Source organism: Calidris pugnax, unplaced genomic scaffold, assembly GCF_001431845.1.
Source record: "Calidris pugnax isolate Ruff unplaced genomic scaffold, ASM143184v1 scaffold198, whole genome shotgun sequence".
Taxonomy (NCBI): Eukaryota; Metazoa; Chordata; class Aves; order Charadriiformes; family Scolopacidae; genus Calidris; species Calidris pugnax.
This window is the reverse complement of record NW_015090925.1, coordinates 97,978-110,645: the sequence shown is the minus strand read 5'-3', so window position 1 is coordinate 110,645 and position 12,668 is coordinate 97,978. Positions and strand designations below refer to the sequence as shown.

At 47.8% G+C, this 12,668-nt stretch overlaps 1 protein-coding gene across 7 annotated transcripts in view; it reads right to left on the bottom strand.

Annotated features, from left to right (window-relative positions):
• Positions 1 to 201: 201 nt before the first annotated feature.
• The window catches only part of PRKAR1B (protein kinase, cAMP-dependent, regulatory subunit type I beta), an 83,890-nt gene continuing 71,423 nt past the window's right edge, over positions 202 to 12,668 (bottom strand). For all 7 annotated transcript variants that reach the window (XM_014951422.1, XM_014951423.1, XM_014951421.1 and 4 more), the window contains exons 10-11: positions 893 to 974; positions 202 to 484 (exon numbers count right to left, since the gene is read on the bottom strand). In XM_014951422.1, coding sequence (XP_014806908.1) covers positions 312 to 484; positions 893 to 974 — 255 coding nt within the window. In that variant the 3' untranslated portion in view covers positions 202 to 311. The remainder of the gene's footprint in view (positions 485 to 892; positions 975 to 12,668) is intronic.

The window sequence follows — 12,668 nt, the reverse complement described above, 5'->3', positions numbered from 1 at the left end:
ATAAGGGAAATAGAAATTCATCTGAATTTTAAATAGTTAAAAACACAGTTTTAAGCTTTTTGATCCAACAAGTACACACCTTGCCTGCCAGCCAAGAGCCTAGCCTTCCCCGAAGCCAGTCTTGCCCAACCAGTTGTCTTCCTACTTAGACGATACATGAGATTGGAGCTGACACCCAGGACGTGACAGAAACGGAAAAAATACACATAAAATGCACATCTTTAATTTTCTTCTTCACAAAGCCATGGAGCCGCAGAGCGAGAACTGAAGTGCAGAGGGTGACACGACGGCAGCTTCCCGGGAGGAGCCGTTCAGACGGTGAGGGAAATGAAGCTGTTGTACCTCTGGATGTTCCTCTTGAGGATTTCGGAGCAGGGCCCCAGCACGCGTTCAAAGCGGGGCCGGTCCAGCTTGACACACTTGAGGGGTCCACGGGCCACCACGGTGGCAGCCCGGGGCCTGTTGAGCAGCAACGCGATCTCACCTGGAAACGGGGGACAAACAGGCTCTGGCACACCTTCAGAGGGAGCCTGTCACCCACCACCCGGTTCCTTTGGGTGTAGAACATCTCCTTTATGTGCCTCCTGACAGACACTTTACACGATTCTGCTGACAGCATGCCCATGCATAATGCAGGTGTGTAAAATGCCTTTGAAAACAAGCACTTTCAGAGCGTTTTGCTGATTCTGGGTCTGTCTCCTGTCAGCTGCGCGGGTGGAAACCAAGGGGTGGCTCCAGCTCCGCTCCCGTCCCTCAGTATCGCTGGCCTACGCATCCCCCCCACTATTAAGAGCAGAACGCCAATTAAGACACTAATTACTTGATACGACCCCACACGTCCATCTTTCTGAGCCATACGTAAGTTGAGTGAATGAATAAGTATTTTTCTTACCAAAATAATCTGAAGGACCGAGTCTTCCAACCTCCACGTACTCCTCGTTGTCCGACCGGCGCTGCAGAACGGAGGCCGTGCCCTGGGGAGAGGAAGGGCCCTTCACTTAAACCTCTTACAACTTTAAAAAGCATCAAGTCCCGAGTATTTCCTTTCGCCTGTCACACCCTTGAGCTCTGCTGTGGGAGAGACGATGATTCCAGACGATTCCTGATAGATCAGTGCAAGGAATTAAAGGATTAAACAAAAACACCTATCAGGATGGCAAATGACTTCTCTCTTAGGAATTGTCTGGATGCAGATTCGGCTGACACTGAAGAGAAGAGGAACAGGACACAACTCAGCAACTCCTATTTAACTCACACACACCGTGCTGTGTGAATGTAGGCTGCAATATAATTTAAAAATACATTGAAAACATAATCCTGGGTGGATGCAGAACCTCACAAGAGATGCGGATAAGATTTATGTCAAAAGGAGTAAAAAGGCAACTTTCCCAGTCACAATCCTGGGACGTGATTTTGGAAGACAGAGACTGGAGCTTCATCCTCACCTGATCACTCCCCGGGTCTGTCCCTGAAACAGTTGGTAAAAGGGAGTTTTTAATGCTCCTTGCAACAAAGGGTGATTTTTTGGGGTGGCTTTGCCCCGGCGTGGCCTGTAGTGATCCCGACACCTGCGAGTCGGTCGCTGGAGAGATGGAATGTGCCTTGTCTCCACTGCCCTTAATAACTGCTGGGCTCGACACGTGCTAATACATGTCAAAACTCAGTTACAGCCTATTTCAAGCTTCAAAGGGGTTTTACAGGCAGAAATATTCTAACCTGGAGGAAATCTTAAATTACTGTGGCATAAAGCTTTTGTAGTGCAACAGAGAAGGTATCTGCTTTTCTGGAAAAAAATAACAGTAACATATGAAATTATCTCCTGCGTCCAAACCAAAAAGCATAGGGAAAGGCAAAATGTTCACGTATTTTGATTTTAACTGAAATTAAAAAGATTTTTAAAAGCCAAGATTTTTAAATAGACCAGAGAGCCATTTTCTGGGAGAGCATCGGTGTTTCAATGTTAGGATTTTCAGCTCGGACAGGAATAAGCAAGGGCTGACCCTGCCCCAGGTAGGACAGGGAAGGGGGAGACACAGTGATGTGGATTTTTCTCTGAAGATTGATGCCAGTTATTGGAAAATATCACAGCCCCCACCCTGCAGTGGAACAGCCATGGCCATAATTTGCTCTCTTCTGCACAAGCACGAAGGAGCTGCTGTAATACCCTTGTATTGCATCACCTCCCATTTCATAACAGGGTTATTTTTAAGCCCATACAACTTTACAAATTGCTGGGCCGCTCTCGGGGTTAACTGCAGTGCTCTGTAAGTGAAGAGGTAAATCTTAGTTCTGCCGGATGGCAGGAAGCTAAAACAAAAACTGAAATAATGTGGGAGTATTGTTTGATACACGCTAATCAGCTGGTGGTTTTATAGGGACTTGGATGTATATCAAATTAATCTGACATGTTAAAAGTTATAATTTCTCATCTTGCCCATTAGCAGTAACGTCTGCTTGATATAAATCCCTGGATATGGGACTGTCAGCACATTCGCCACAACGTGCGTAAGCGAGGGCACCTGAACCAGGCAAAAACAAGCCAAAGACACAGGGGAAGGTCTGGTTTGGTCTTTTGTGGGATTTTTTGGGGGGGTTTTATCTACCATTAAAACTTGCCATGCCCATAAAGCTGTCCCCAGCAAGGCCAAGGCCATCCACAGAAGTAACTGGAAGAACTGGATATAAGAAAGTGATTTGGTGCCTGTCAAGTTTCCAGCAAAAATTCCTTATCCTTGATATAACTAAACTGTTCCGCCAAAGCTGCTGTTTTCCAAGATCTTCCAGTAAATCTGCAAGATCTGAAAATGCACAGAGAGTGTAAGGGGTTCTGCCATTCCCTCTTACTGCAGGTTTTCAGAACAAACCCGCCTTCATGAGGAGTGTTCTCAAAAATACCCCATATGGAGAACATCCCCGACACCAAACGCCGGCTGAGGGGCTGCCCCCGGAGCTGCTGCCCATCTTAGTTCAACGGGGACAGGACCAGCTTCAGAACCTCCTCCAGCCCCCGTCCTCCTCTGCGTCCCCATCTGGAGCCTGGCAAAAACCTAACCCCTTGACCCAAATAGCTGTCTGCAATCCATGTCCCCGCTCTCTTTCCCAAAACTTTTTCTGACAGATGTTTTATTACATAAAGCAAACAAACATAAAGTCCCCCCAAGTAATCCCATCGACCGCCCGAGTCCCAGGGAGAAAGGACTCGACTCCCCATGCCCGCCGCGAGCAGGTTGCCGTGAAGGCAACCACAATATCCAGCAATACTGCTTTCATCTTCCCCAGTGTCGGCTTTTATTGTGGCTAATATTTCTCTGACAGGGTCCGTATGATATAGGACTCCAATAAGTCAGGCTTCTGAAGCAATTTCTTCCACTGTTCCACTACAGGCGGCCTTTTTCATCCAAGAAACACCATGATATCTGTTGGAGGAGGACAGATGTGTCTGGCCTCCACAATAAACACTTGGCTTGGCAGGATAAAGCAATGCATATTCCAGATACATATTTTTCCACTCTTGTTTTAACAGTCACACAGGCTTTTCCCCTTGCCCAGCGAGAACAGGTCTATCACGGAGCAAAAGAAGTTTCCTGAAGCCCTGACAGCGAGGACCCAGATGCGAGATGTGATTGTGGCGCTCGGCCTCTGGCTGCACAACCCACCAGCTCCACCAGTGCATCCTGGAGCATTGTCCCAGTGACCTTCCCGGGAAGACTGTCCACGCCACGGAACAAAGAAGAGGTATTTATAATTATCTGTCTGTCTATCTGCACTTCTCGTATCTTATCTCTGGAAACAATGCTATTCTGACTACATTGGAGGAAGAGCCCAATTGCACACAACCAGTTTAACCACGGCAAAAGTAACACAGAAGTAAAATAATACAGAATAAAATAAAATACTAGAGAAAAATAATACAGAATGATCCTTTGTTACCCACATACTTAAGGAAGCTGTCACACTAAATGAATTTGGTGCTGACCTCTCCCCTTGCTCATGGCTGTATTTCATTTTACTTGTCAAATCTTTCCAACTCGGTTTTTGAGCTTTCTGTCCTTCCTGTCCTTTAGCGAGCTCTGCCTCTCATCTGCATGAATCTCCTGAGCCCTGTCGCGGGAGGTGTGGGTGGCACCTCGCAGGGATTCAGGGGCTTATCCCTCCCACCCCCAAAAGCACCTGGTCTCGGTGGGAAAGCTTTACCCGTAAGCACCACACAAACCCCAGCGAGATCCATCTCTCCGACACAAGCGGCACGATCCCGGGTTTGTGGGATCAGGCTATTTAAAGTGTTTTAAAGCCATTCCTGCCCCCTACACCACCCAGCCAAGCCTGCAGAGCTCAGGGCCAAGGACTTGGAGAAGTTTGACACCCCGGAATGAATCCTCCTGCTGGGATGGGGAGCAGACGGGCACCGGGAATGAGACCCTGATCCCGGGTGGATCCAGGAATATTCCCTTTCAGTCTCCAGGGAGTGCCTGCATTCCCAGGAACCGATACCACTGACCTTCCCTCCTCTCCCCCAGGTGAACATGGCATCTTATTGCAAAACCAACACGGGGAGGGTTCCCAAAGGCACTGTGCCATGGGCACCCCTCGGCCACGCTGTCCCCCCACTCGCCCCCTCTGCCACCGCTCCTCACGGCGCGCAGGGGGACACCCCGCTCTCTCCAACGCAGCAGCAGTTGGTTTTGTAAGAATTTATGGCTTAGATACAGCGCCACAGTTCAAGATATTAAGAATAAATTAAGGTTTACAATCCGTGAGCTCCCATCCCCTCCAGAGTAATGAGATTTTGATAGATGTGTCACTCGGAACCCGTGGGACGGGGCGGAGGAGTGAGACACAGTGACCCGGCTGCAGCAACACCAGGTTCCCAGGCCTCATCCCACTTGTAATTAAAAGCACTAATTGCTTCAGGAGCCCTATTTTGATATTTAAGTATGAAGCCCACAGCCAGCAGCTGGCCTAAGTAGCCTGGCTACAAAGGGCAAGTGTTCATGATGCTAAAAACTGAAATCCTGTATTTTTTCCCTCGGATCAGCAGTGGATGCTGTGGTGGACACCTGGAGGACATGGACACTGCGACGTGTCAACCTTCAAGGGAAGGGAAATCCAGAACAGAACTGTAAAACTGAAGCACTGTTTTAAAAAACTTCTTGGTTTCGAAGTCAGTCTTGTGGTTGTTTTGGTTTTGCTGGTGTAACCTCCCATTGCAAAGATACAGCAACCAGTAAGAAATGTAGTGAGGCACCATCTATAACAAAGGACGTATTTATCATGATTAAAATTGAAGAATATTTGTTCTGCCATCAGAGTACACAAAGTCAAAGTCTATGGCCTTTTCAGACATTAAGTATAGAAAATAAGTTTCTACTTTTTAAAGAAAAGAATTTTAATTTTCATGAGCAGGAGGTTACTATTCCTATTTCCATTTTTATTTCATGCTTTTTTACCTGCTGCTTTTTCAAAGAAAAGCAGGGAAGACAGGTTTTTTCCCCATGCCCTCAAAAAGTGATGTTTTTATCCTAGTTTTGATTTTTCTAGCCTATTTTGTTTCCCTTTTCACCGTCCACTAGAAAAGAGCAGTGCAGTCCATAGAATGAGAGATGGATCAGGTCAGGCAGGTCCCTGTGGTACCGCTGTCGGCTCCACCACTGCTGTCACAGCACACCTTGCACCTTCCCACACTCCACAATTCACACCTCCTAACACAAAGCCTCCTTATGCCGCGCTATTAAATCTTTGCTGAGTTACTACAAAGCAGCTGTGAAGGGCAGATAAAGCTCCCACTCACAGGGTGAAGCAGACAGGTCTGGGTGTGATGACTCCTCTCGGATTTAACAGAACCTCTAGCGCATCTGAAGGGAATCAAAAGCTCTTTCACACAATATGATTCTGGGAGCACTGTATTTAATTGCAGGCAAGATTTGTGGAAGTACTATCTTTTATTAGAGCAAGAGGCATAGCTAGGAAAGGATAAGAGCTTTTGGGCACATTGCCTTTCTCCAATTATCTATTTCTCCAGATATACCTAATAAAATACACCATTTACCCATCTACAAACACTGCCTGGGCAATGTTCTTACACCATCACAGTGGGCACAGATCCTATACGTGAGCCCTACAGCCAGGGTGGACATCAAACAATGTGCCATGGGGACCAGCTACGTCCCACCTGCACGGGACTGCGCTACCGACGGCTCAACTTCCACCACTTCTGCTACCAAGGCACATCTGTATTAGTTGGGAAATAACATCCAGACCCAAGAGAGAGGAACAAAGCTGTCTGGAGCAGTCACCAAAATAGCCACAAACATAAAGGTATTTTAAAAATATGGCAATCAATCATAAACCCCAGTGTAGCTCAAACCAGCAGAAACAGCAGAGCCACGGGGCATTTCCTAGGGATACAGGAGAGGCCAGGGTTACGGCCCAGACATGACTACACCCAGCCCCTCATTAATCACCAGGAAACGCCTTTGCCTTGATCGTTTAGCAGTTAAAATCATAGATGTTTGACATGGGAAGACCCTTTCAATCATTTGCTCATCCTCCCATTGCGGTATCTCAGACAATCTTCCCCCTCAGTGCTCCTTTGATACAGTCTGCGCTAAACCCGTGCCGTACCCGACGCGTCCCCCTTGAAGTAAAGGAAATGTTTTTATTAGGTGGAACAAGACAAGATTCGGGTGGAGAGAGAGCAGTAAATGTAGTGAAAAGCCGAAAGCAGCAGAATTACACTGCACCAACTGCAATTTGCTTCATGCAGGGAGAGCCCTGCAATACCTCTGCGAAAAAAAGGGGGGTCTGCTCAAAGAAAAAAATAAAAAGGTATTTTTTTCATTAAGCCTTTTCAGTTGTACGCTTTTCAGAATCACAACGTGAAGTTTTATAGTCTCTTTGACTTCAGAATGTTGGCCCTGAGGCACAGCAGCAGAGCTCACATCAGGCCAGATCATGCAGGTGTCCAACAGAGGCGCATCCACGTGTTGGGGGACTCGAGCCTTCATCCACAGCCACCATCATCTCCCACCATCAGACCGGGGGACACCACGGTGGCCTTGCTGCCACGGCGGTCCCCTGCTTCTCTTCCATGCCACCAGTTGCCAAGTGGGACTGGGAAGCCTGGGAGGTGGTGACGGAGGGCTAAGGGAAAGCCCCAGCCTGGGGTGGGATTCTCCTTGGCCACTTGTCCTGGCTCCGGGCCCAGAGGGCTGGGAAGTGGTTGCCCCACAGTCCACCCTTTGGGGTCCCTCTGCGTTTTTATCTGTGCCCCGTTCTCGGATTTTAGTTGCCCCTTTTATTAGAGATCCAGCCCACCTGTGGTGGGGGCACGGGAAGCAGGTCCCCTCGGTAAAGGTGGGCTCCGATGTTGGGTTTTAATGAATCATCTCAGGGATCCTTGGCCTCAACTAATCAGTAGCTTCTGTGGGAAAACAACTGAATTAATATTCATCCCAGTGCCAGATTCTAAAGAGCGTCCGTGCCAAGCGCTGCGGATTATTGGCAACCAGGCCCTGTTTTCCTCCCTCAGACATGTCAGCGTACAAAGCAATAAAAGTCACAAAGGAAAAAAAATGTTGCATTTTAGAGATTCTTTCTTTCTACAAAGCTAGCCATTATCTCCACTCTCTCTGAAGCCAGGAAACGTCCACTGAGTCAACATAAAAGTGACTCTATAATGGGTTATTCATCAAGTGGGGATATTTGTGCCTGACCTGACAGGGCTCATCTCCTGGAAGCAGACACGGCAGAGCGTCACCACCTACAGCAGGGGCAGGGGTGGCCTGACTGGGGAGAAAACAGGCAAATAGTGCTGAACTCCCCCCTCCCCGCCAGCAAAACCCGCGCTGGAGAAAATCGGTCTGAGCTGTTAATGTTGTTTTACGGCCCAATTACTCCTACCACCATCTGCTCCTCTGTGCAAACATTCTGGAGATGCTGGAGTAACCAGACCAAGCAAAAGGCTGGGGACAGACACCGTCACCGATAACTAACACCATGGCCATGGCTGGGGCCAGCCAGGGCAGCAGCTTCTCAGCAAGAAATCACAGAATGACAGAATTGTCCAGGTTGGAAGGGACCTTTAAGATCATCTAGTCCAACCATCAACCTAACTCTGATAAAACCCATCACTAACCCGTGTCTCTAAGCTCTATGTCAACCTGGCTTTTCAATACCTCCAGGGATGGTGCCTCAACAACTTCCCTGGGCAGCCCATTCCAAGGCTTAATAACCCTTTCCATGTAAAAAATTTTCCTAATATCCAACCTGAACCCCTCCCTGGCGCAACTTGAGGCCAAACTTGAAGCTTTGGGCAAACCAGGGGGAAGGAGAGAAAGGAGTTTATGGTGGAGATCACGAAAATCCCCCCCTGAAAAGCTCTCCTGAAATCCTTTCAGTTGTGTATTCAAAGGACCAAATTCTGAAATTCAGAAGGAAAAAACTCATGTGCTCAAAGCTGCCCCTTCCTGAAGCACACAGCAGAGAGCTTCATGTGCTCCTCAAAACGCACACCACACAGAGAAGGAACATGGGACATGTTCTTTCAGCAAATCTGCAGGCATCTCACCGGGCTCTATGTAGAGGAGGGACAAATCCATCCCAGTAAGGGACAGCTTTAACACGGTGCAGAGAAAGGGATGAACTCCAGCAGGGATTAGGAAATTTTCCATTCCTCTTCCTCCAGGTGGGACACCACTGCGTTTCAGGTCCTGTTTATATTGCAGTATTTTTATTACAGTATTTTTGCTTAGAGCCAGAGAAGCGCTCCTGGGGAGGGAGCTCCTACTCCTGAGACAGCAGATGCCTTTAACTGCAGTTTAGATTTAACGTGCCTCGGGCCATAAACTTCTTGGTCGTGTTGACTAAGTGCTCTGAATCAGGGCTTGTGAGCCGGGCCCTCAACGCCAAAGGAGCTTATAGGGATTGTGAGAACCTCCCAGAAGCTGGAGGGCAAACAGCCACGCTGCTCCCCTGACTCACCCCGAGAGGGATTTCACCACCCGGGAACTGCCGCCGCTTCCACAGAGTTCCAGGGCAGGAGGACACCGCCGGGCAAATCCAAAGAGTCAAAGCATCAACCATTCCTTAAAGCAAGTGTGAGCTAAATAAACAGCCACGGGCTGCTTTGAACACGGAGAAAACACAGCACTCCGATTTTCATGCAAATTCCAATGGAGCAGGCATAGATTAAGAATGAACCTGCCAATTACTAACTTGGGGTTTCGCTTCCCCGCGCACCAAACAATCCCCCAGTTTTCCACGTATCCTATAGCGGTAAGAGGCCAGGGTGTGGCTGTATTTCCAGCATAAACTTCAATTTTATGGGTTTACAAATCAGATGTTTTAAATTACAGCTGAATGAGACTGGAGACTCCTACACAAGTTGTCATGTCAGGAGCGAACCGGGGAAACATTCACAGGCATTTTTTTTGCACCGGGTATCGCGTGTGCAGAAGAGAGAGGTTATGAAAACTGCTTTTAAGCCTTGGAGAATAGTTTGGGATTTGCTTCAAGACCTCAGGTTAGCGATGTCCCAGGGACAGAGGGTAAGGCAGAGTCCTGCCTGTACCTCCTGCTGCTGGCACGAGCGGTGCTCCCCGTGGCAATGTCCCGGCAGACCATGAGCACATCGCTCCTCAGCCGCCACGGTGCCCCCCCGGGACTCTGATAGCATCATTCCTGGGACAGCTTTTATGTTACAGCTCAGGATCAGCAGTTCTAGGGCTGCTTTCCAAGAGAAGACAAATCCTTTGAACTATGTAGCCAAAGACACTGCGAATATTCCTTTAGCCAGTAAAATAATCTTGGATTTTTATGACTTGCCAACCTTTGATTTATGAAAGACTTTTACAGAAAAGTAAGGGAATAAACAAATTTCAAGTCAGCAATACAAAGTGCAAGTGACTTCCACACAACCTGCAGTCAGAAAATAACACCCATCATTTTTGGGTGGTAAAATTTAACATAAAGGGACAAGGATGGTCTGTTGATGCATTAGCCTGGGATTCTTCCTTATTAGCCCTATGGCTTCTCCGCCTTAGACGTTCCATGAGCCACATCATGAAGGTCCAGACCTTCAAGGTCCCCGATTCCCATTGATTGTCTCTAGCAGGAACAAAGAACTATCTTAATTCTTGTGCCTCTGCTTCAGAGCACAACATGCAATGGGGAGGTTTCTTCACACACCTCTTCACAGGGGCGGAGCATGGAGAAACCCCATGAAGTTCGGGAGATGTACACCTAAGACAGATAAGTAGCTAAGATAAAATAAGCTCGTTAAAAGTTTACCTGTACTACATACCACAGTCATTACGACTCCCAAAATTATTTGGTCACACTACTGTCAATCCAGGTGGAAATTTTTTTTCCATGACAAAATATTGGCTGCCTCCGTGGCTTTTCCATTGGCTTCCTACCCATCTGACTTCTTTTTAAAAAAAAAGGTTCATCTTCATAATATCAAAGCTAGAGGATCTTCACGGGGTTGGAGAAGGATGAGGCAACAGGACTTCATTCTGACTGTGGACGCAAGATTGAGTCATGACTGGGTTTGACAGTATTTTTTTAACCGTACATTTTTAAACTATTATACATTATTCTCCAGTCTGCGGGTTCATAGCAACTCACCGAATTTACATACAGTTGTCCTGGTTTCTGCCACAAACGAGGAACAAAATCTGCAAAGTTCTAAAATAGACTAGAAATACTGGCTAATCTGAAGTTTCATCGAAATTGTGAAGAAAACGCTCCGTCGTACATCACTTCTGAGGGTTCAGACTTTGCAGCATTTGCCGCAGGTGACTGCATTGCGGCGGCTTTTAGCGGGGCCGGAGGAAGAGTGGGGAGGAAGGGCCAAGAGCTGGAGTCACTGGTGGGTCCTCCATGGCTGGTGGGAAGAAGAAGGGGAGCAGCCAGTTGCTTCCTATGGAACACTGTCCCTTTCCAACAGAGATGAGGGTACGTTCACAATCAGCTGGAGATGGATGTGGTGTGTATTCCCAGCCTGATCTGCTGCCCACAGAAGTCAAAGTTGAACTGAGTTTAACAAGAGCTGGACTAAGCTGATGTTTTAGTCCCTTTGACTCAGGGACACACTCCACCTCCATCCCTCGTCAGGATGGGACCCAACCACACACCTCACATTCTACCTTTGAGCTCAGCTGGGCTTTACAAATGCCCCCCTGGACACAGAGGAATGTTGAAGGGGGGCCAAAGGACCCGCTGTTGCTCCAGCACAACTAGGTGATACCCAGAAAACTGAATGTCCCTTTCCTCTGACAGCTCCATGGAAAGCAACGCCTCTGCAGTCAGAAATCAGAAGAGCAGGGAGCCCCCGGTGAGCGCTGGCTCTGCTTATTCGCTGTATTTTGTTTATTAGGTATATTCGGAGTCGCTGCAGACTGCCTTTGACAAACATTTTTGCTATCAACAAAACCCCGGTTCCATTAAGCAGTTCAGATTGTAGCCTTTGAAAGTCCTTTTCTAGACAACATTCATCTTCCTAATTAATAATTAATCACACTGTGTTTTTAAAGAGATTATCAGGTGTGATAGCAGAGTGTGCCTAAGGCAGTGACTTCATTAACCATACGGAAGAAGTTTACTTTGTAGTTCCCCTGCCTGTCGCAGGGGTAGGTGCCAAAGGGGTCTCTCCTGGGTTAGAAAGTCAAAGAGCAACAATTTAGAGCAGGAAACAATCGGGCTATTATTTTTCTTCTTTTCTTTTCCTTCTTAAGGAGCTTTTAAATCATAAATCTTCGGATGCTTCTTGTGCAATTGAAGACTCAAGTCGAGTTTTCCTACCAAGGGGCCCAATTCTGCGCCGAGCGGAGAACCCTTCCGAGTGCGGGGAGGACCTTCCCGTGCCCGTTGCCATGGCAGGAGAGTTTACAAACACGCTTCCACCCAAGGAAGAGAGGCTCCATCGCACGCCAGGAGTGTCAGTGGGGCTGGAAACACTGATTTCACCTACAGGACAGTATCTCAAGTAGGCTCTCAGCAAGAACTCGCAGCAGATCCTGCCCAGACTGGAACCAGTTTGTGTCCCTGGCTGGAAATGTCAACAGCAGGATGAAAGCCAGCAGCCCCCCTGGGGATTACAAGGCTGTTTTCAGTGTGATCAGCCAAGAATAGTGCTGGACAAATAATCATTACCAATTAATTTGACTCATTTCTGTCAATGAGGCAGCTCTGTGCATTAATTCTGGAGGGATTTCTGCACTGTCAATGACAATATTTCTCTTATTTTCCAGTTCTGCTGTTCCCATTCCCTGGTTTCAGCACTGATGGATACGTCACGCCTTGTCCCATCAAGCTCTTGCTCACCTTCCTGAAGTGTCCTTAGGATTAATTCCACCGATGGGGAATCAGGGAGGGCAACCCTCTGCCCACAGACCGGACCGATAACACAGGGGAGACTGAAAATCAGAGCCCCAGACTCTGCCTCCCCTCTGACCAGCAGGATAATAACAAAACCCACAAATCCCCAGCGTTTTTGAAGTGCTTCTCACAAAGGAGTCGCAGAGGAGGGTGCAACAACCATCAGAGCCCCAGACTCTGCCTCCCCTCTGACCAGCAGGATAATAACAAAACCCACAAATCCCCAGCATTTTTGAAGTGTTTCTCACAATGAGTCACAGAGGAGGGTGCAAGAACGCCTCTAACTTAGC